Genomic DNA, 24,229 nt, shown 5'->3' with positions numbered 1-24,229 from the left:
TGAAGTAAAAAAAAGGAAAAGAACAAGAAAAAAAAAAAAGAAAAAAAAGAAAACCTATTTCATACCTTGTTAGAATTTATAGCTCTCGTCCGACATAATAAAGTTATAGAAGATCTTCCGTTATGGCTGCTTATTAATTAACGAGTATTATGGTATCACGTATGAAATTTCGTTTTTATGTCGACATTGTAAGTTTCTTTTTTCTTTTACGATTTCGTTTTCGTTTATGGTATAAAATATTCCTATTTATGCGATTCGCAATTATGCTACGTACAGCGATCCTGCCGCATCTAGTAGCTGGTGGGTATAAGGTCATTACACTTACAATTAGTATAGTATATGGAAAATATCGAATTCAGGATGTCGCAAAAGAGTGTCAAGGCTTCTCGGACGTTTTCTTATACTCGTTGTTACCTTGCATTAGGTGATTCATACACACAGGTTAATATATGAGCACGTTTAATTCAGCGCAGCGCGATTCGATGTACATACATACATGCACGTTGTACGAGTTACAGATTTATCCCATGCACACGTGTTGCATTATATTATATGTATACATAATTGTTTCTTCTCTCGCGTTAATTGTACTGTATCTGTGTAATGTAATGATTTTCAACACAAAATATGTTGGAGGTATGATTAGAATAGTTAATTAATTGACGAAGAATAGGGCAAACACAAAGTGAAAAGGAAAGAAGAAATGCATTTAGCGGTTTACCCAACTGACGAGCAAAAAAAGGATTTTTTCAAGAATTTTTTTAATAGGTTTTAACTGTAAATATTGATATAATCTTTGTTAGGCTTAATAAATACACTCTTGAATTACATAAAACAATTCTTGTTTTAAATTTTCGTGTATAAAAATTTCTTAAAATCAATAAAAAAAAAAATTTTATTTACTAATTCGAAAGTGTATTTATTAAGCCTAACAATGTTCTGTATCAATATTCACGGTTAAAACTGGTTTAAAAAATTCTTGAAAAACCCTTTTTATCGCTCCTTAGTAGAGTAGAACCTTTAATACTTTTAGCAAGTGTGCGAGATTGTTTAATGGGACGATTTACTCTTTGGAATATACCGACCGTTCCCTTCGTCGAAATAAACCTCATGGCCATTAGGAACTCTTCCTTCGACTCGCTTTCTAGGCGATAAATTCTACATCCTAGATTCCTACAGATATATATATATATGTATATATATATGTACGTATGTATTATAGAAAGATCGACGATAAAATGAAATCTTGTTTCATTGTCGTTAATAAATAAAACAAAATATTGTACTCGAACTGCGGTATGTAAGTATTATACATATTTCAGACTTTGCTTTAATCATTTCTTCGGCTTTCATTAAATCTAAAAACAAAACCCGTTTATTATATTTCTTAAATACAGTTTTTTTTTTTTTTTTTGTTTTTGTCGTTTTTCTTTTCATGGCCGTTGCTCGACGCAGTCGCGTGTAAAAATTATCGCTCAATTTTATCCTAAACGAGGCTAAGAGTGTGCAACATATTCGAATCTGGACATTCCTAGTTTCGAATCACTTTCAATATTGCCTGCTCGAACATTATGGGTACGTAGTGTATAATATTTAGCGCAAGCAGAGGTCAAATAATACTTGTGATTAAGGTTATTGCATATTCTAGACGATTATCCCGACTCAAATCCATTGATTTCAGACTCCGAGCGAAAATTATGCGGCGGACCTAATTTCAACAATGTTCCTTAATCACGTTAATTGGCACGTTCATTTTTAAGGGTCGATATCCCGTCTCTCCTCGAAATCACAACCCGTTATATATCACTTCGGCTGCGTCATCAATCGAAATTAGATTCACGGAGAGAGAAATCAACCAGGAATGATCAGGACACGACGCACTTTTCGGCGTCCTTATGCGTCTGCGACGTCGGGGGTTGGCGACGTCGGGCACAGGCGACGGCGTCGTTTGGCACGTACGAAATTCTCACTCCACCGTAGGCTCGACGGGGTGGCAAAGCGTACGCCGATGCCTCGTCCGAACTGCTCGACGAACTGCAAGTCGAACAGCAACTTTCCTCCTCTTCCGTTCTCACCCTCGAACCGACACCGCCTGGAAATGTTGCAAGAAATATTGGAAACTAAACGAGATACGAAAATTTACTCGCTTAATATTGACATTAAGAGGTCGTGCATCGCACTTTATTACTTAAATGAAACGTTTGAATCTGTTTGGGAAAAGTGATAATTTTTTTTGTTTCATTTTTTTTTTTCTTATAAATAAATATCTTATTAAATACGGTTTAATATCTTTTCTAAATGTTGGGAAGATGAATTTCGATGCTGTGCCGATTTCGCTTCGTTTTGCAAATTCAGTGATATTGATTTCTGTAGCAGTGTTAAATCGGATTTGCAAAAAACGAGATTATAGGTGAACAATAAATGGCGAATACGGAGTTTCTCAACGTCTAAACATATAAATTGTCCTCAGCTGTGAGATTTTTCAGTATTACGAAGGCTTATTGTCATCTCTCGCGAAATTGGTTTGCACGTGTAATTTAGTCGGTCTAGAAGAAGAAGCTTTTAGTCAAGTTATATGATCGAATCAATTCAACTCTTGGATTAGCGATGAACAATTAACCAAGAAAATATATATTACGAAATAAATTTTCTCAAAATAATACAACGAGTGAATAATTAATCAGTGTTATAAATTGAATATTTTTTTTTTTTGGACTTCACGCTCAGTGAATTCCGAATTTATATTATACTCGAACGGTCTTCGCAAAGCTCACAAAGTCTTTCATAAAAAAAACTGAAAGAATTCTGAAAGAAAACTGACACAAAATCATCAATCTGAACCGCAGTTTAGGACGCTTGTCGTAAAACTAAGTTTAACGATCTGACTTTCGAATTAATGGACGTCAATTAGAAGAAGAAGAAGAAGAAGTAAAGCCTCTTTAACATTTATCCTGCCAGGATTTGATGAGCTTCAACCCCCTTAAAAAGTCCTCACACAGTGTGGCTATACCTTAAATATAACCTATACAAAGTTCCGATCACACATAGAGTCTATATTTAGGCTTTCCAGCGATTAACGGTAGGGAAAAATTCAAAAATTGTACTTTTGCTTAAGGCCTGGATGTGGAGTTTTTGTGGCCACTGATAACGACTCTGAAATCAGATGTTCAAAATTCAAGATGGCGGACAAAAATCCAAAAACTCACTCTACGCAACCATATTGAATCCACAATGATGACTGTTGAAATTTCGAGTTTAGATTCGTGATTAGTAACCTCGAAAACCCTTGAATACCGAGTTTCATCCTAATCGAGTGACTTTTCGGATTTTGGTCCAACATCTTGAATTTCGAAATGTCGAATCCAGATTCGCAATCAGCAACCTCAAACGCCCCTGAGTACAGAGTTATGATCGATTGCTCCACAGTGCCTATATTTAAATTTTCCAGCCCCAAATCTCACCCCATGAAGAAGTACTGGCCGCTTCTTCGGGCTGCAAACTCCTCGACCGAGGGACATTCGGGGGTGGAGGTGTCGGCGGCAGAGGGACATTCGGCGTCGAGGAGGATTCATCCCCCTGGAATCGGACCCTTCTGGACGTCGGTGTCGGTGGATCGGTGGGACTGACGTTCACGTTGACGTGCGGAGGCGGCGGTGGAAGTTCCGGCATGCTGGAGGCGTGAGCCGGAACAGATTCCTGGGAGTAGCGCAGAGGCTCTCTGTCTCTGGCCTGCATCAGTCTGAAAATCGTTGTCGATAGGTCAATTTAAATTCATCGACGATTGACCGAAGAACCGTTCACTCGAGGAAGTCATAACTTTGGCAATTGTAGATCAAAGGAACTTTAATGAGTGAAATGGTCTTTGAAATAACGAGGTCAAGCAATCTACAAAACGTCACTGAATTGATTGAAAACCATTCGAATCACGTGAAACTACAACAAGCGATTGGTGAGCGTTGGAAGTCACGGAAATCGTTACGAGTCTTGCGGTGAACGCTAAATCTTTTCAAATTATCAAAGCTCTATCATCTCGTTCATGTACTTTGGTCGTCTTCCAGGCTGTGAACTATGTTTCAGTGATTTTCAGTGACTTTTTATGGTTCACTGTGATTATATCCAACCCGGAAATTTTTGAAAATCTTTTAGAGCGCTCGGAAGTTATTTGAAATCAAGGGTGGCAGTTTGAGTCAATAAAAATCACTCGTTACATTGGAATATCAACGAATATTGCACGGAATAATATATTTAATTCCGACGTCAATGGGTTCTCGTAATCGACAGTCGTTTCTGGTGAAATGAGAACATGAGCAATCGAGCACAACTGGTTCTCCGTAATTTCCTGCGCGTTAACTTCACGCTTGGACCGTAGGTACATTGTTCGACTTCACCGGCTTGACGACCGGAAATTACGTGTACAAGTTATTGCGAATGTCGGTTTCTAGCACCTTCCCAATTCCGTCGGCGTCTCTTCCGGCAGCGAGCCTCTCTCCTGTAAAAGCCTCTCGAGATTCCTCTCCAGAAGCACCCTGTCCAGACCGCCAGGCCTCGATCCACCCGAGCCGAGACCGTCGCCGGAAAAATCAACCGTCGACGGAACTGCCTGCGTTGGCGTCGTCGCGACGGACGCAGAGGAGGTCTGCTGGTGCTTCCTTGGCATGCGGGGCGAATTCCTAGGGGAACCAAGGGTGTGTCTCGAGGCAGGAGGCGGTGGAGGACTCGAGGAGCCTTCGCTTGCAGGTGGAGGTTGCCGCCTCACCAACCTGCGAACATGAAAATGGATATTGCATTTTAATTTCGTACGATTTCGTGTAAGGTGAATTCCGAAGGAGTCAATCCCCCGTTATTTTACCACCCTTGGTCAATACCGACAGCGTACAGATGCCTGCCTTGCCGATTTAACTACAGTCGGTAAGTTATCAACGGTTGCTTTGGAAGATTCTCACGCGAGTTCAGTGAAGAGGGGATGATTTGTGGTACTTACTGACGGTAAAAAAAGAGGAAAAAATTGGAGAATACACTTCGGAAATCATTTCACGGGGTAAGTAACCTCGGTTTACGTTCTGCCAAATCAATTACCGATGATGTAGGCCAGGTGCAGCTCGAGTCGCATTTCACGGTCAAAATTCTCCCGGTTATTACCGTATTATATTATGACGTTTTATGTATCGTGCCGGAAAGGCCGTTGTAAAACAGTATACGAAAACCTTGATGCCTGCGAAGCTTGAAGCTTATTATATTAAACAGTGCATTTTATTCACAAGTAATTTTATGCCGATTTACTCCGAAACAAAACGCGTGAATTACTGAACTACCGAGGAATCGGTGATTGTTAAATGGTAATGTTTAACTTCACCGGCGTAGAAGTTCCATAATATATATATATATATATATAGTACAGATAACATGTATGTACATACATACATACTAATGATTTCCATAACCTGACCATCGCCACGGTATTACAATTTCTGCTATCAGAAATCAAGGAGAATTTTAGTTTCAAAGAAACAGATGGGACCATCACTGTCTTTCTAACTCATGTCCATTGATCCTACTAAAAAGACGCCTTTTTTACCAACAAATTACAAACTAAGGAACAATCACAATATCGATCATTAATAATTGATAATATTTCGCACCACGTGGCTTTAACACGAAGTTTTCCAGATTGAGAAACAGCTGCAGGAATCGACTGACCACAATACCAACTCAGATCCTTACCAACCTACTCCAACCTTACCTTGGAAACGTTGGTGGAAGCGGAGGTCCTGCGGAAGAGTCACTCGGGGTCGTCGGTGGTTCACCTTTACTGCAAGCAATGCTACAGTAGATGGCACCTCGCCTGGGCAAGAAGGGTCTGCCCAAAAGGGACGTGCGACATGTGGCGCAACAGAAGCAGGACTCTGTCGCATGCCAGTGTTGACCTTCGTGGGACATTTGACCTTGATCGACGCCAATCGGTTCACCGCAACTGTCACAGTACTCTGCGAAGGAGGCGTCGAAACAGTGGAGACAGTATGGCCTGCCCTCCCTCATGACGTACCTCTGACCTCCCAGCTGGAAGGAAATGGTCATGCAAGTCAGTTGCCAGAGTAATTGGATCGAGAAAACGAGGTATTGACGTGTCTGATTTTGGTAAGTTCATCGCCCTTGAAATACGGTAGCAAATGTACCTAATTCAGTGGATACAAAAAAAATAAATAATAATAATAATAATAATAATAATAATAATTTAATCTAAGTACGCTGGAAGATCTCTGCCATCAAGAAATCGACTTTTTTCTAGTTGAGGAAATTTACTCAACTCGTAATAGGCTTGTAGAAAAAAATGTTGATTACTCAAGGGGTAACTGTAAAATCCTAAAAAAATTCACAATTACTTTCTTTTTTTTTTTTTTGTTTGGCCGGAAGAAAAAGTAATCAAAAAATTATTATCGACAAATATTCAAAAATGACTTCAGTGTCGTCGTTTTTGAATACTTGTTGATGATAATTTTTTGTGTTATACTTAAATATATGCCTAATAACTTTCTCAAATATTATAAATTTATTACGTTTTCTTTCTTCAACAAAAAAAAGAAAAAACTGTGCATTTTTTCGGGGTTTTTCAGTGGTGTTACCCCTTTGAAAATGGTGACAAAATTCTGTAGTATAATGAATATCATGAAATCTTTTCGAAGTTGTTAACAAATTTATAAAACTTGTGATCAAGTTATGCAACTTTCAAAATACTGTACTTATTCTTATGGATCAGAAGCTTTTTTGATAAGGGAAATATGGGTTTTTAGTAGTTGGATTTACTCAGGAATAACTCTGCTAAAATTCGTGAAACTTTGACATCGACTTATTCTTGTGGATCAATGTTTTTGAGATTCTTATCATCATCATCGCCGAAAAAGTGTAACCGTTTTAACGGGGTATAATATATCCGAGTAGATGACTGAAAAATGAGTAAATCATTGGGATTTATTTCTGGATATCGAATCCATCATTGAATTTGATTGGAGTTTACTTTATTCATTAGCATGTGAATCGATCTTCATTTGCACATTTTTGCTTGGAAATTATTAAGAAGAGAAAAAAAAAGAAAAAAAAGAGTCCAACCCGTTCAAGAATACTGTCTCCAAATTCAAAGAAAATCAGTCAAGACCTTTCTGACATAAAAAAAAAAATGTAAATGAATGTTGATCTGTTTGACTTTTGAATAAAAAAAAAAAAAACAACTCAATCGAATCGAAAAGCCTCAGTCATCGAGTTACAAATTCCCAAAATTCACTCACTACATCAGCTTCCGTACTTCTATACTTCTCGTATATTTACACCCTGAACCTTTTAGCCACGAACCTGTCTGTCGCACTCCAGGCAAGCGAAATGCCGCATATGCCAAGCCCTGCCCTCGGCCTCGGTGCACTCGTCGGCGAGTATGATTTCGTCGCAGGCACAGCACCTGGGCTTGAGGGTCTCGGCGTGGTGGCGTCCGCAGTAGAGTCGTCCGTCCCTCCAGAAGTAGATAAGGTCAACGAGGAGCTGCCTGCATATGCAGCAGACGAAGCAGGCGGGATGCCAGAGGGCGGTGGGCCCCGCGCGCGAGGCCCCAACGGCCATTTCCGCCGCTGCAATGGGCCTGCTGCATTCGCGACATCCGGTCCCATGCGGCCTCTCTAGTTGACTCACGTGACCACGTCCAAGGGCTTCGCGTTTTCGCTGGGCCGCGAAGACCCTTAGTTCCCTTTTTTCCTCCTCGGAGAGGCCGCTGCAGTAACGAGCCTCGTTGTCGTGGGGTGGCAGCTGCTGAAGAAGCTGTCTAACGCGCTCCCGTTCACCAGTGCTTCCAACGTACGGTATTTTGTCCTCTGGTAACGCGCTGAAGTAAAGATGGACCTGGAATATAGACAGAGGATGTGAACCTGCGCGGTCGAGATTGATTCCGGCTATTAATCACTCGCACTGGATGCGAGCTAATTGATCGAAAATCGTGCTCGTGATTAGCCGAGTCCCCCAGGTCGAAATAACCGGCCAATTAAATATCACGGTCAGCTTTTCGTCCGCTGATGGGTGGCGGGCCCATTTTCAATTTTTCATTATTTATTGCGCGACGAGAAACGTCTCTGTCTATAACACGTGTACGCGACGAACCCAAGGGTTAGTGTAAAATAGATGAAGCTATTACTCGGAGATTGATGTTTCGATTAAAGTCAAACGGGGCCGTGTACTTGTATTTCCTTCTCTCTTTTTCTCTCTCCCCGTCTCTCCGTCTCTTCTTTTTTCTTTCCAACGCGTTTTTGTTATTGGATTATAAATATGGTCGGCTGCGTGAATCCGGTGCTAATTAAACAAGAGTCAACCTGACTCGATGCCCGATAAAATTGCGCCAGGTTGTCGTACTAAATCGCGTCGATAACTCTCAGTTATACCCTGTCTCGCTGTGCCTGCCGCGTTGTTATGCGTCCGTCGTCCAGGCAGGTATATATGTTACCTGTTTCTACCTGTTCAACAGCAGCTACACTATTTGCCGTAAGAATTTCAAATTAATCTCCACCATCAGCTCGGACATCACATCTTCTATCTACTCCTCGTTTTCGCTCTCGGGCAGTAGCCGTCCAAGTTTCACTTTTCGCAAACGAAAATCGAGAAAATCCACGTAGATTCTCGTTGCTAAAAAAACGTCGTCAGTCGCGAAGAGTAAGAAAACTTCACTCCCATTAGCGCTACCTTGGTAACACCTGTCGCTTATCCTAACCGCGCATCGTTAAGACCGATGTATTAATAGACAGGTGGTTTATAAATAAGTTCGAGGTCTGGAATGCACCTGCGATCCTCCCGCAGGACAGCCGTAGTAAAAGTCAACACAGCGTGACCAGGACTGCCAATTTAAGAATACATCCTTCCATCGTCCGGACGCCAGACCAACCAAGTCAAACGACCGATACTCACACCTGCTCTACATCATGATTACGATTAAACAAGTCAACTTGCCACAATAACAGATAGTAGTGATCTAGTCTGGATAAAAGTAGACAAACGAATCTCTTGCGGAAATAGCTATATGACTAAATGCTCTTGACTGTCTTCTCGGTACCCGCCACGTCATCTCATGCAGGTCTCAGGCATGAGTAAGATACCGTATCACTCATGCTTGAAGAACGAGCTGCGAAATTATTGTCTCATTGAATACCTCGAGCAGATGTAGGTATCTACGTACCAACAACCCAAGATGCACACCTCACCAGGTACAGGATAATGGTTGTACAATATGCTCCGGAATGCATTAGATATGCAAGTAACAGTACAAGTATGAGAAGCGTCGAGGAGGTATCCGGTTCTCTTATATTACATACGTTCCAACTAATGAATACTCAACTAAGAAGACTAGCTCTCATGAAAATACGTTTCTACCCATCGGAAGCATCGGACGAGAGACGGAATCGTTCAAAGGAACTATGCATGGATCCCTTGAAATTACCTGGTCCGGACGCAGCCCCGGTGGGACCCACGTGTACTCCTCCAGGGCACACCCGCTGTCGTCGTCGCTCTGAGAGTGCCTCTGATGATGCATCAGGGCGTCCTGGAGTGGCGGTGGCGCCTGGACCGGGCTCTTGAACGGCTCGGGAGGCACGCCGGGGGCACCTGCGGCTGATCCGGGGCCCTGGAAGGCCATCGCCATCGCCATCGGGGAGCCGGGGCCCAGTCCCAGTCCCAACCCCGACGAACCCCCCGTCTCACTCGAGGAACCCCGTTGGTGCTCTTCTCGAGGACACCTGCAGCTGCGGCACACTTTTCTGCAACAATTCCGGGGAAAAAGGTCTCGGATTAATCACTGTGAGAGATATTTTGGTGCGGAATGATAAATTTTTGACATCACCTCAAAAACTTCTCTGCACTTTTCCGTTCAGGCAAGCTTTAACTCTTTGATTACAATCAGTATCGATCTATGTTTTAGTAAAGTGGTTCGGTACAGTGTGACGAAAAGATTTTTGATATCCAAGAAAGATTGTTTCTAATTGATAATTAGTGTAATTAGGAATTTCGACCACACACGAGTGTTTGATATTAAATTGTTATTGCATCATTCAGTCGTTGGATTCGATGTGGCAGTAAAACAATCGCGTCAAGATCAGAAGGAGGCACAAGTGCGGTAATCTGGGACGGCGTCTCGCACCGCGGGGGTTTCTTCGTTCGAATTGGGGGATGAGAGAGAAATTCCAAGTGTCCGATGATCACGGCTATTAATTTTCTACTTTATATATAAAAGCAATTTCTTAGACGATCGTAATGAGCTCGGATGCACGTAGGTCTTTAATTAAATTGAGTTTCGTCCGTGGTTAAGCGGGAAGAGCCATTCGAATCGGTGATTATGATCCAACGCAAGGTCTATATTTCTGCTAATTGCCTGACTGACTGTCATTAGAGCGTTACGAGAATCAGCGTCGATAAAAAAAATCGTAAAATCCGTCATGCCAGTATTCTCTTTCGCACTAAAACCGAAAACCACCAATTATACACCTCGCTGAGCAATCGCCACCTTCAAACGTCTCAGCATTCACTGTTCTCTCTAGATCCAAAGATCATGCGTACTGCACGATTTCACCATTAATCATAACATCATTTCTCTTGCAGCATGCGCTTAATACCCCTCTCAAATGCCCTCGTAAATCGCGCCTACTCTGCTTCCCAAGCAGGTTGATTTAGCTCTATATATATAAAAATAATAAAGTCCGTCTTAAATGTCAACCGAGTCGTTAACCTCACGACAAGTATAATATGTGCATAATGCTTAACGCGTAAACTATACACGTTACACCAACGTGTGTAAAGTCGATATTGAGCCGTAAAAAGAGTGAGATGAAGTAAAATAAAACAAGATAAAGTGGGATAGGGAAATAGACGTTGTGCTCAAGTGCCAAGCACCTGGCGTGCGCTTCGCCGTTCAGAGTCGTCTCAAGTGTCTCAGAATAGCAGGGAGACATTAGTCACAATCAGGGTTGCATTGTCTCCGGTAAAAGGCGGCCGTGGCTTTGATCGGACCATCGGGCTTTGAATGGGATGACCCATGACCCCTGGGCAATCGCAGGATCGAGTTATAAAATCGTGGTTAGAAATTGTCCTATACCATTGCAGAGAGGAATTTTCTCCATCTCCGCGGATTCAATGCCCGGTCAATTTATTATACAGGCATATGTATAAGACTCGTGGGTGTCCACGCATGCATTCACCTTCGGCGCATTTACAGCGGATAAGTTTTCTCTACTTGTACTGCTACTTGTACAGCCTACAACACCCTGCGATAAGGACTGCTGCAACGCAATGGCCAAGGTAGTATGTCAGTGCGTGCGTGGGATCTAGAAAGGCCAACGATGACTACACGGTGTGATGTTTTTTTTTTTTTTTTTTTTCACAACATGTTATTTCCTTCGTTTTTCAACCGGGACGACAGGTTCTTGAAAAAACTATTTGCATATAGGTGGGAATCGATAGGAGATACTGCTCTGCGAGTTGGTCGATACTTTTTCGATAAAGTCTTCGATTGACGTGTCCACTATAAAGATTTATCACGTTTACCCACTTTCGCGGTAATTTCTGCGAGAAAAAACACGTACGAATTATGATCGATTTTTTTTTTTTTGCAGAAAACGAACTCAAATAGAAAGTACATTTGTTGTATATGATATTGGAATAAGTCTACAGAGATCGTAGAGTCGTGCAGGGAATTGAGAATTTTGAATTCGGGTTTAGCTTAAAGAACCCTTTTCCTGGGGGATCTGAAACGAAGAATGTTCAGAACGATGATGATGACCGTTGGTGATTCGACTCACGAAGCAGCGGTTAATTCATCCGGATTGTTTTAGACGAGGATAACATAAGCTGTAAATCGATCACGGGTATTCGAGACAATATCGGATCGATCTGCAATCAAGAGGCGAAGGTGCAGGCAGCCATAGGCATGCAGACGGCGCTGTGCCGTATACCGTGTGAAATTACTGTTGACTATCTGCCAGAGGATAGTCTTGTAATTTAAGGGCCACGGTGTATTACGTTACAATCTGAGTGACACAGCGAGAACAATGGTGACTGTTGAGTTTTTAATTAAACCATGAGATATATACACCCAGCGATTCAGCATCGATCGATCTCGTTCGATCGTACAGAGTAGGTATAGATCGTTCTTTCAACCGAGTTCAGATACGATCCCTCGAGCTGACTTTCGGGCCCGATGACGCAACCGGGCATTTGAAATTCAGGGCACAAACAAGCGTAAGCGAGTTGCTATCCTAGATTTCTAAATCTCTGGGTAAAAATACGTCCGTAAACCGCACGTGTGTAGAAATTAGTCTTGTCAGAAGGCGGATCGCGTGTGGCTTTTAAAATGGTAGCAAGAAACGAATTGCGGCCGGATCATCGACTTACTCGGCGCTGTTGTAACCCTCGGGGTGAATCCTCGCGTGAAGAAGGCTGTCCAGGTTATGCTCGGTGACCTCGAGGGTGTCGATGGTCTTCGAAAGGTTGCCGAATACGCGGCTCGCTGCGGCATTACCGGGGCCGCAATCCCGGGCCCCGTCAAGGAAGTCCAGACACTTTTCGGTAGGGCTGGCTCGAGGCGTCGAGAGGGCGGGACAGTCGACGTTTCCCTCGTTCCTGTTCCTCAGAAAAGCGTCGAGGTAGTGCTCGTCGGTCGTCGGAAGGTCGTAGACGGCCGGTGACCACGGCATGCCGGGATTTTCCTGGCAATTTTTGACCCCGACGTTCTTCCTGGAGTACAATTTCCGCAGGTAGGCTTCCTGGTGGCTTCGAGTCGCCCAGCAGCCGCCCCGCCACCACCGTTTCGACCCGGTGACCATGGTGTCTCGGCGATGAGCCAGACTCGACATCTCGACCCGAGGGAATTACCGAAAAGATCGAAGGATGGTCTCTCGGTCCGAGTGGAAGGCAACCCAATATCCTCGGAGGAGCGGCGAGTCCCGAGGGAACAAAGGCGGGATGAAGACCGCCGCTTTTTCCAGGTAACTGGATCGCCTCGAGCCTCTAAATTTCGGAGTCGAGGGCAGGTATTTCGAAAAACTCCGCCGCCGCCAGCCTCGACCGGCACGCGTTGGTTCAAATTTAAAAAGGCCCAATAACCGGTAGTGGAGGACATTAACATATTAATACGCACTCCGTCTCAGCTCTTAAGACAGGCACTCAGCCAGATAGGATCTCCATGCCCGGCCTGGAGCTGTTATTACAGATAATCTTTTATTATTCGTCACTCCGACACCGCGACGACGAAGAGCACGGGCCCTGTATTATCGAAGGGTCTACAAATCGACGTTCCTTCGCGTCCCACGCGCGGTGTAACGTAACACTATTTCGTTCCCCTGAGGCGTCGGATCATAAACGTCAGGAAGGTTATTCGCGCCGATGTTGACAATCACTGTCGACCTGGCCCACCGTCACTTGACTCGCGACGAAAAACAGGCCCGAATCGCTAATCGCACGTCACACTGCTCCGCACAATCGCTGGGAGTACTTGCGGTGGGACGGAGGTTCAGCATCTTCGAGACACATGCGTCACTGAGGCCAGAAATGCCCGATCTTTCACCTTCGCACCAGCCGCCAATCGGGCCCACTCGGTGAAATTTTACCCACACCGTGAATTCTTTCCTGCACACGCGGTCCGCCGAGGTTGCGCGGGTACTGGCTGCCCGTGTTCTTCGACGGGCCCCGAGAAGTGGGGACCTACTCTCTTACTCCATGATGTTTTCCACCGGTGCGGTGGCGAGACTATGTGTATGCGTACGCGCGGGGCCCAATACTCGAGTAGTACTAGCCGGTGTACAGCGGGCGCACACAGACGAAGGTCTTCGATTCCACGGGCACATGGACGAGGAGGAAGCCCCCCGAAGGCACAGACGAATGGATTCTGTCCTTCTTCCTTTAACCCGGGCCGAGCGAGCGAGAGCAGCGGCCGTCCCACGGCTAAACACGAGAGGGAACTGGGACGGAATTGTGGGCCTTAGGGCCAACCGCAAACACGAGTTTTTCTCGCGCCAATTACCCGCTGCGTCACAAGTATTTCAGCTCCGTAATAAGCGAGGATGAAGCCCGGCTTCCAGGATCTGAGAGCGAGGAAGGCGTGTCATTACAACGCAGGTAGAGCGGAGCTTTGGGCCTTATTGGGCGTCTGGGCTGCGGACAGTCGAGAGATGCAGAAAATCTTGAAACTTAGTTTCTAATAAGTACGCGGCTTCGCGTATCGCACAGACGATGCTCCGCAGAACGCCCAGGAAGTCGTAATGACCTGCCGTGGGAATGAACCCCGACATTCACGCTTAAGCGCGGTAGTGAAAAGAAAATGATTTAAACGCGTTTGCGCCTGTGTGTGAAACTTAAGTCGCGACGCGTCCTCCTCCTCTGCGGCTCATATTTGCGGCCTGACATTGAGAATTATACGGCCCCTAATAGCCTGAGTCCCAATGGCCGCTGCCTGCCACCTGTCCTCAACCATGGCTGCGAGGATTTGACTCGACTACGCCTCCTCGTCGCCTGGTAGGACTTGTCCTTTGTTGAAACACGTTAAAAACCGGCGCATTTCTATCGTGAAATGAAGAGTAGCTTCGCAGTCTCTCCGGAGGTTCGAAGTGGGCATGAGCGAGTGGCGTGAACGTCCGAGAAGCCGTTCTTGAAAAAATTTCAAATCAATATTTGTACTCGCCACGGGCTTCCGAGGACTAGCAGCCTTCCGTGGCGAGCGTCCACCGTTAAGTTATCCCTGGGAGTCGATGGTCCTTGGGGACTCCTAAAGGCTCGACAAACACCGCGCTGCAGTCTAGCTGTTGACTTTCAGATTTCCTTCTGACGCGGGTCCAAAGACCTCGCGGTGTTTTCTTAGGGGAAGCTTTTCATACGGCCCCGGAGATTACGGGAAACGCGATTCCGACTCGATGTGTCTCTGCAATGCCGCATTCTCTGCTTCTATGGATCCATCCTCGTCGAGACCCCGGGGCCCTAGGGCAGGGCCGGTCGAGTTCTGTAGAACGCAAAAGGATCGGGAGATCCAGGAAATTATGCAGATTGCAGGCTTTGGCTTGATGCGATGAGGCCAGCCGCGTACGTGATCCAACCTCGACGTGCCGGGCATATTGGTATCGCTCTCAAGGGCCTGACGAGGTCTACCGACCGCAGAAACGGGCCAGATCCGTGCTCGCCGGTGCAACGACTAATCCTGCCTTGCTTTACCTGCCAGCGAAGGGGTTACTACTCCTGAAATCAGGTGTACATAGTGAAAAAGAGAAGTCGTGAAGACACTTTGACGCACAAAGTCATTCAAAGTCGCTTCAAGTCACGCAAAGTTACCTAAAGGTACTTGAGGTCATTGGAAGTCACCCGGAAACACCTAAACTCACGTGTATTCACGTGAAGGGATCAAGTCACTTGGTCTTACAAAGCCTATGAAGTCGTTTAAAGTGACTTGACGATACGTGAAATTACTTGAAGTCATAGAGTTACTTCAAGTTACAAAGTTTCACTTTGTCAGTTACTGGAAGTCACCTAAAAACACACCAAGTGACTTAAGCTAATTGAACTCAATTCAAGTCTATTCAAGTTGCGAAGTAACCTGAGGTCACATGTGGCCACGTGAAGTTACGAAGTCTTCGAAGTCTTGAAGTCTCTCGAAGCCTTGATGCGTTACCGTCTAGTCTGGCAGGGATGGTGTAAAAAAATTCGGATACAACTACACGCCGTTGATCATCCGAAGCTCGCTGTTGGTCGGCTCACCTGTTGGTGTTTATATCCATCTTAAATACGGCAAAAACTTTGGTGGGCCTGATCGATTTATGTATCAATCGACGAACGGCGTAGTGACGGCTCGGATCGTCGACGGACAGCCAACATACTTCGCTGAGTGCTCATCCTTCGTTCATAAATGCGTGTCATGCCGCTCGAGGTTCGAGGGACGGGCCCCGAAGACTCGGGCGGGACCCTTCCTCTCAGGCCCCGGGGCGTCGTCGCTGGCATTTCTGATCTATATTTAATGACAGACATCCCTCGCGAGTGCCTCGGTCCGATATGAATCTGTTTGTCGAGCGAGGATTGAAAAAGTCTCACCAAAACAATGTAGCCATCCCGATGACATTCAACCACCTTACACACTTCGAACTGTCGTCGAATTTCCATAGTTCTGAATGGTGAAATTTCGAAATACCCGGAACGTTGACATGTGTTATATCTATACTTACCTTCAAGATTTATCATTCGTCTTCGACCGGCTCGAACGACTTTATGTGTCTAGCTAACGAACGAGGCGCTGATAAGCCGGGAAATACCGTGACATTTATGGAATGAACGCCGATAGAGAACAGGGAATTGAATAAATTTTATTCCAGCCGTCCAGCCATGGACAGTCGGATAACGAGAAATTGAGCAATTTCTTAACGCTGTGGGATTAGACGAATCTTTCTACTAGTGAACCGGGTTCGTCGTTGCTTATAGTTGTAAAATTATTCAAAAGCTATTTATTATCGTCTGTCGAAGAGACGAGGCCTCCGAAATTATCCAATTTTCTGCGTCGAATTGAAAGGTGTTCGAATGGCGGGTGTTCCTAATCAATTCAGTGTCTCGCGTCCAATCGATACGAACACGATAGATCTTGCGGTGTGGTTCGACAGAGCTTTCTACTCCATCGGCAGATGGAGTTTGTACGAAGTGCGGTAAAGGCAGGAACAGGCAATTATGTACAGCGTTTTGTTTTCACAAGATGATGATGATCGGAGCGACAAGTTGTTAAAATAGTTGGAGCCGGATCGAGTCAATTACTCGAGTGTCAGGTGCAATCGGCGTTTCTTAAGCCGTTCGTTTTTCACCGAAGTATTCCTCTTTTTCCCACAATTTTTCCACCTCGCACTCCCCTCTATCAGTCCTTCTTCTTGCCTCCATTCCGCGAAGATTGGCTCGGCGTTTCGCACGCGATCCGGTTTATCTATCTCGTCCAATAAACATCATTCCATCAGGGGAATTCTTAACGAACTCCTAGGTATACCGGAGCTGACGAGACCGACGGTGATACTTCCTAAGTGGTTTTGAGCCGCTCCTCGGCTACTGATTGCGAGAAGTCCGTCCCCGTAGGGTATCGGAAAACGCAGATCAAGAAGCCTCGCCGTCGATAATCTGAAAAAGTTGCGGAACAAAAATATTCAGATCGTATCTCTGGTGCAGCCGAGTTTCTGCTGCATGGGTACCACCTATTCACTTGGAAAAACACACACCGTTCTTCTTTTTTCGTGCAAGCTGACTAAGTGGCTTCGGAAGAACCTCATCGAGAGAACTCCGCAAACCCGTATGCGGTGGCCACCCTAGGCAACGACGGTTTACCGCGTCCTGCTTAACATTTTACAACTTAACAGGAGCTTGGCTGCTCTAAGCCGTATACTTGGTCGCGATACACAGCTATCGTGATCGTTTCATTTCCCTCCTCCTCCTGTCTTTCCGTTAACTTGGTACTCTGGACGCCGCGGCAAGATGGCCGCTGTTTGTTACGAGGTACTTATTCGGGGTGAATTTGGTGCTGGTCACGAAAGCAAGGACAAGCTTGGGACAAATTTGGGACAATAAAGCGATCGCGAAGGATGTTTTCATGAGCTGGAGAACTGGTCGATCCTTCGAGACCGGTTCGTCAAGATCGCAAACCAGCATCAGTACGTATCTACTCGGTACTAAATGACTTGTTTCGCGATTCATCAGTCACCCTATCATCGACGAGGATGGTGGATGTTTTCCGGTTCCTCGAACCCATCCATAAACATATCAGAGGCGAAAATTTATCGCCGGAGGATGAACAACGGGTCCCATCATTCCCAAGATGGCTGACTTCGAAGAAATCGTGTCCCGTTGCGATCGAAGAAAACAAGACAGTCGAGCAGAGAGGTAGGTGTCTGTCTCTCTGTCTATCCATCCATCCATCCATCCATCCATCCGTCTGTCGTTTCCTACTAGGCATATGCTCACGTAGAAATACCGACGTACATGTACACCGATACGCATATATATATATACATGTTTATACATACGTTGGCGTGAGTTCGTGCGTGCATTACACATGCCAACGAGCATTATAAACACTCAGGCACGAACAACTAAACTGCCTGAAGCACGCACTCCTGCACCTACATTCACCTACGTATGCCTGATGCCCGACGGACTGCAGGGTTCCAGCCTGGTGCAGACCACAGAAATGGAAAAGGACCAAATGGACCGCATAATCAGCGAATGTATGGCATTCCTGTGGCCAGTCGATTTAGCGATCTGTTCCTTCGTCGTGCGCGTCTCTTTCGTACGGAGTGATCCTGAGGTCATCATCAATGATCGACATTTGATCATGTCTTATTTTGACAGAGGATTATTCAAGTGTGGACACCGAGACAGTTGAAGTAATAAAGTACCCTAAGCCCGTGGTCATGAACCATCGATTAACGCCGATCGACGGTTAGAATCCAGCACCAACAAACGGACCGAGACTAATACTCGGGAATTCAAGCTCTCGTGGACGTTGCATTCAAAGTGGAACGAAGCAGCTGGAAGACAGGAACGAAGAACTCTGCTCGGACAATAGATGCGCACCATTAGCCCATTCGGGATTTCTTTGACGCTATAAGGCATCGACGCGTCCTGGAAACAAGCAGACTTGAACTTGGTTCCTGAGTGCTTTCTGTGTCTCTTTACTTCCAACAGCAGCAGCAGCAGCAGCAGCAGCAGCAGCAACAGTGTGAGCGAGCTGCAGGTAGCTGCCAATCGACTTTGTAGTCTTTGTGTAGCGGGGTTCTCCCCCTTTTATAATAACTGACAACCATCATAATCACCTTGAACGTTTTACTATCGATGTGCGCGAGCTACTCACCCAAGGTGTAGCAATCCCGCTACAGTTGTAATCAGTACACACGTGCAATTATGCCTAGTAGGTGTACCAGGGGAATAACATTTAACGGTTAAGATCTGTTTTCTAACTGTAAAATCCATGCGAGTCTCGAGTGTCTGTCGAGCAATCAGAGCATCGAAGGTTCGAGTCGAAATCCGACCCTGTCAGCCCTTTCTTTTCGCCCTTAATCTTCCCCCCGTTTTCCATTCTGCGTATACATCGCCTTTCCTTTTTCCAACGTTTCTCTTTCACGCCAACTTTTGTCGCTCACTGTACGTTAAGGGGGTTTTCGATAACTCTTGGGACACCCTGTACCCTCGAGGAACCGACAGGTAGTAAGGCGTAGGTAAGATGGCGGACGGATCACCGTCGTAAAAAGATAATTACACGTAGTTGATGCTTTGCACTTTGGTACTGGCCACCGCTTTCCGTTCTCGCGTATAGCCAATATTATGCGTACACAAAATCAACTTTTAGAATCTTTTTCTTTCTCTTACCGTGTACACACGCGTTTCGATTAGTATGCTTGGATCTTAAGGTATGCACCGTATCATAAACTCGATTTGTATAGGATAAATTTTCGTCGTCAAAATATTCGATGATTTTTTTTTTTTTCCCTCGACGACTCTCTTCTTCATCCTCCAAGAGAGAACAATGGTTGCCGTCAAGACCGCCCGTCGATTCTAATCAGATTTTCAATTATCAAGCATCGTGTGTGAATCATATATTTTCATTCTCCACCCCCGCCTCCCCCCCCCTTTTTTTGGTGAAGTTTTTTAAGTCTGCCTTTAGTCACGAATTAATTCGTAATAATATGTCTCTCGCGTGTGTAATTGAGACTTTGAATGAAGCGACTGTGACAAAGAGAGGCGTAAAAACGGGTTTAACCATCCATAAAAATTACGTTATTATCGGAAGAGGTTATAAAATTTTACTGCATGTACCTGCAACTTTTCCGCCTGTTATACAGCTGATAGCGTAGTCGTGTAATTATAGATAGCCACCAGCGTTAACCCAGAGAATATATTTATAATGAATAATAGCGGCGATTAACTCCCGTCTCATTTACTACTATTATTATCATCATCATCATCGTTTTGTTGTTGTTATTATTTTCTTCTCCTAAAATACTTCGGCCACAGCCCTTCGGGGCCCTTGAATTGGACACGAAAAGGGACCGTCTATAATTTACAGAAAAAAATGCGAGAAGCCCTCGGGGGCTGTTGTTGGAGCATTTTCGGCCTTGTTTGGAGTAAGACTATATACGCTGAAGATGGTCAGAATTTAAGAGGCGCTGCAGATTTCGGTAGCGAAAGAAAACGACTATCTCGGTGGGCGCCATAAGTCAAGTTTTAATTGGCTTTTATGCACGCGAAGAATCTCCCGGGACTTTAGTATAGTTGAATTAATAAACGTTGTCTGATTAGTATTAAAACGGAAATATACATTCAACTGCAGGTAGGTACGTTGATTAATATTCGTGATTGGTAATCATAGATTCAAACGAAAGTTTCAACACCGCGGTATAAAAGGTAGGTATAATAAGAAAATTGAAATTCATGAAGAATTCCTGCACGAATATTTCAGGAATATTCCTGATGAAGTATAATAACCTCGCCATTAATTCCCACGAGTTTAAGGTTAATTTGAAAACCTTTATTACACACGCAATTAGGTACCTCTCAGCTATTAACATCCCCCCGCACTTTCCTCAGCCTACACCTACGTGCGTAACAACATTTTTTTTCACCCTTTCGAACCCCGGACTGCGCACGTATCTCTATTAAGCACGATCCAAAGTCTTACTATTCAATCTGCGAAACAGGTATCTTCGTTTAATGGAACCGCGATGATTCTAGAAAACTTTGACGATGGTCCAGCTGCTTGTCGCACGAGGATATGCTTTCCCAAGGCTGAGGTTTCTCACATAATGAGAAAACGAAATAAAAGAGGTATCAAAAATGAGCGCGCAACATCTGTGAGATCCACGGCTTTGCAATCAATTCCCGATAGTTATGGCTGCCCATATTTAGAACCGACGCGTCTCGATGGTCCTGCACTTGAGCCTGGACAGACGAATACTTTTATGATATCTGTACAGCTGTAATATCAAACATATATATTCAGTTTATCGTCTCCCACTTGAGACACGCCTCGATTTTCATCTTCGTCAGACGTTGCACTCGGCCTTTTTTATAACTATTGACAACGAGCTTTTGGCCGATTTCTTACAACATTATACGTGTGATCGAGACGTTGTCCGTTTCATTATCACTCCGAATGACGAAATGTCGTTAAAAAAAACGTGTCCAACGTTGTAGCGTTGCGTGAAAAAGAGATAAAATTCCTTTAAAGTGTGTTCAAATGACGCGGTTAAAAGGCGAGAAAAATTTTCATCTTCTATATGGTGATATTATTCGCATGCGCGTGGGTACGAGAGGGCATCATCGCGTACAGTAAACGAAATTCGAAGGTGATTCAAATTTTATTATCGACGTTAACGCGCCACAGCTTGAATTTTAATTCGCTTCCTATCATAATAAAACACATCTAAGAGACATTTTCATCCAAAAGTTTGTTGTTCAAAAAACAACGAACTCTTCGTCAAACCAAATGTGCACAGGAACTGTAAAGACTTTGTTTAGAGACGGTCAAAAACGATTTTAAAACTTGGATATTCCACGGAATGCGGGGCGAAATCGGGCCTCGTAATAACGCGCCTCCTAAGAATTATGGGTCTGTTTTCAAATCGTTAAGGCGCGTAATCTTCGGCCGGAAAATAAACTCGAAATAATTCCATCATTATTTATACACACACAGACACACATATACATAATATATATATATTGTATATATCCTGCAATCCTAATGGTTGTACGCCACGATCTTTGGCTGTAAATAAGCAACCAAACAAATAAAAAAACAATGAGCAAGGCTCGTCCACTTCTTTTTATCTCATATTGTTAGTTATTCCCCGACCATTAATTCTCCTCCTATATTTTGTTTCTAATCTCCTCTAACTTTGTCATTTCCTGCATCCCATTCGTATAATAGCTATATATAACAATGTGCGCACAGCAGCAAATGGGCCTTTAAAAACGAACTTAAATTCTCCTCGCCCTTCAGCTCGAGGTCTTAGAAATCTCAGGTGGTCCGAAGTGATAAAAAAAAAGAAGAACAAAACAACAACAAAAAAAAAAAAAAAAAAAAAAAAAAAGACACCTCTACCTAGAACCTCTTACTCCACCGTATAATTTTCAAAGTAACGTCATCATGCTTTAAACGTACCCACATATAATACAGTGTGCTGAACAATTTGTTCGGTCGGCCATTGCTGGGCAGAGCATTCGGTTATGGTGTAAAAAAATATTGACGTCCCAGCAAGCTTTAAAACGCGTGAAAACGTGTTTCTCCTGAGAGAAAAAAAAGGAACTCGCGAAGGTGAAACTGCAAAGCTAATTATTACCGTCCTAAATTCCGGGATTAATTGCCGACAGGATTCCTGCAACTCTTTTGAACACCTTTCTCGTTAGATTCGCGAGTAAATTTTTAACCACGATATTCCCTCTCCTTTGATCCTTGCAGCGACAACATGCCGTTGTTTGCTGGCAATTGCTCACACGTGTTAGCTAACGTATCGGCAAGTTAAACATGCGCGTATGTGTCGACATTGCAAACGCACGTGCAGCAGTGGGTGGTTAGATTGCTTTGCTCCTGCAGGAGAGCAGCTCAGCCACATATCGCCGACAATTCAACTCGATGAATTATCTCCAAGGACTATGAAACTCCGCCCTTTACTTGCAACGAGATAACCGGAAGTCTCTTTCACAATCCAAGTACGAAAATTAAAAACAAAAGCCTTTAGACATCGATGCTATAAGTAGTTTGTATAATCGCTTTGGTTACCTAATCAAAAAAAAAGCGTTCCAAGACCGAATCACACTGAAAATATGAGCATCTGATAACGATAATTATAAATAAATTGTCATCGATTACCGAGTGTTGTAATAAACATCGTGTCCATTGTTTCCGATACACCGGAATAATCTAGAAATACTACAGCTGTTCTCCAGCATTTCAGTTGAAGGTGTAACGATACTTCGCCACATTAACATGTCCAAGGAGTTTGTTAATTGGACCATCGAGAGGATCGAGCTACCGCCGTAGTTGCCAAACGAGGCTGCAGACGCATTACTATCAATTAAAAGCGCAATAATCTTCCTGCAGGGTGGGCAACACCGTTCGTTGGACCATCGGAGGACGTACGGTGTATGCATGCGAGAACGAAGCGAAGTTAATCCTTTGTGGAGGACCTTAGCCAACGTTCTGCCTTGAATTTGGGTTCGTATGCTAATTTCCTTAGTGCTTCAAGCCGTTCATAACGTCGTTAGGAACCGAAGTGGGAGAACCAGAGGCAAAGCGCACTCCAAAGAGATATCCTAGTCGAGCGCAGCCCCGAAGGCGCAAAACTCATTCCGAAGAGTCTGAAGGTGCAGGAAGAAAAGAGACAAACCTTCGCAAGACTCGAAAGTATATTTCGCCCTGCAGTCTTCGAGAACGACCGAGTAAACTTCGGTCGGTTACTTCCTCCACCCCCTCCCCCCCGCCCCTTTTTTTTATTCCCGCTTTATTCCGATACAAAATACAAGGTATGCTAATTTCACCAAACTCGAAGAGAAAGAAGAACATTTGTCCAAAAGTTGATACTAATTGGTCCTTGGGGCTCCTTTCATTCGGAAGTTCGCCGCTACGTCGGGACGATTTCGCATCTTCATCTTCGTGAAAGTTTCTTCTTTTTGTTTTCGCCGTTCTTTTTTTTTCTTTTTTTTTATCCTCTCTCTTATTCTACGAAAGTCTTGTTCTCCTCGAAATCTGTTACCCTTTTTCGCATAATGCGCGTAAGTATTCGTACAAGTCTTCGTTGTTGTGTTGAATTTTATTTTTCAAACTGATAAAATTCGATCATCGATATGATATAGTTGCGGGTGAGTAAAATTGTTTTTTCTTATCAGGTTTATAGTTGGAGAGGAAAGATTTGTCAGTAATAAAAACGCGGTCACTGATTTCTCGGTAAATCTGTCACATACTCGATATATCAGGTATACACGTGACATTGAGACATCGTTCCTGGGATTATAAAGGATCTGATCCGTGTCGTTTTCCATCTCAGTTTTTATATTAGGTATACGAGCTGGAACTACACTCGTTGTAATCTACGATACCAATTGCATTCCCGCACCGAATCTCTGCTCAAGTGAGTCGTTATTCGATGGAGTGGTTCAAATGTGTGCGTGAATGATCTACGCGATAAAGGGAATTATTCTGGTGACACAAAAGCGTCCG

The 24,229-nt window shown here is 44.2% G+C and overlaps 1 protein-coding gene across 4 annotated transcripts in view; it reads right to left on the bottom strand.

The window, feature by feature from the left end:
* Positions 1–1,705: 1,705 nt before the first annotated feature.
* Positions 1,706–24,229, bottom strand: part of LOC124410696 (protein prickle-like) — a 75,472-nt gene continuing 52,948 nt past the window's right edge. For 3 of the 4 annotated variants that reach the window (XM_046889268.1, XM_046889270.1, XM_046889269.1), the window contains exons 2-7: positions 9,464–9,779; positions 7,345–7,881; positions 5,741–6,057; positions 4,446–4,760; positions 3,462–3,739; positions 1,706–2,092 (exon numbers count right to left, since the gene is read on the bottom strand). In XM_046889268.1, coding sequence (XP_046745224.1) covers positions 1,866–2,092; positions 3,462–3,739; positions 4,446–4,760; positions 5,741–6,057; positions 7,345–7,881; positions 9,464–9,779 — 1,990 coding nt within the window. In that variant the 3' untranslated portion in view covers positions 1,706–1,865. Of the gene's footprint in view, positions 2,093–3,461; positions 3,740–4,445; positions 4,761–5,740; positions 6,058–7,344; positions 7,882–9,463; positions 9,780–12,405; positions 13,654–24,229 lie in introns of those variants that run through there. The other variant, XM_046889267.1, reaches the window with a different exon arrangement.

This window comes from Diprion similis, chromosome 9 (assembly GCF_021155765.1).
Source record: "Diprion similis isolate iyDipSimi1 chromosome 9, iyDipSimi1.1, whole genome shotgun sequence".
Lineage (NCBI taxonomy): Eukaryota > Metazoa > Arthropoda > Insecta > Hymenoptera > Diprionidae > Diprion > Diprion similis.
Note: the sequence above shows the minus strand (reverse complement) of the source record. Positions and strands in the feature narration are given on the sequence as shown.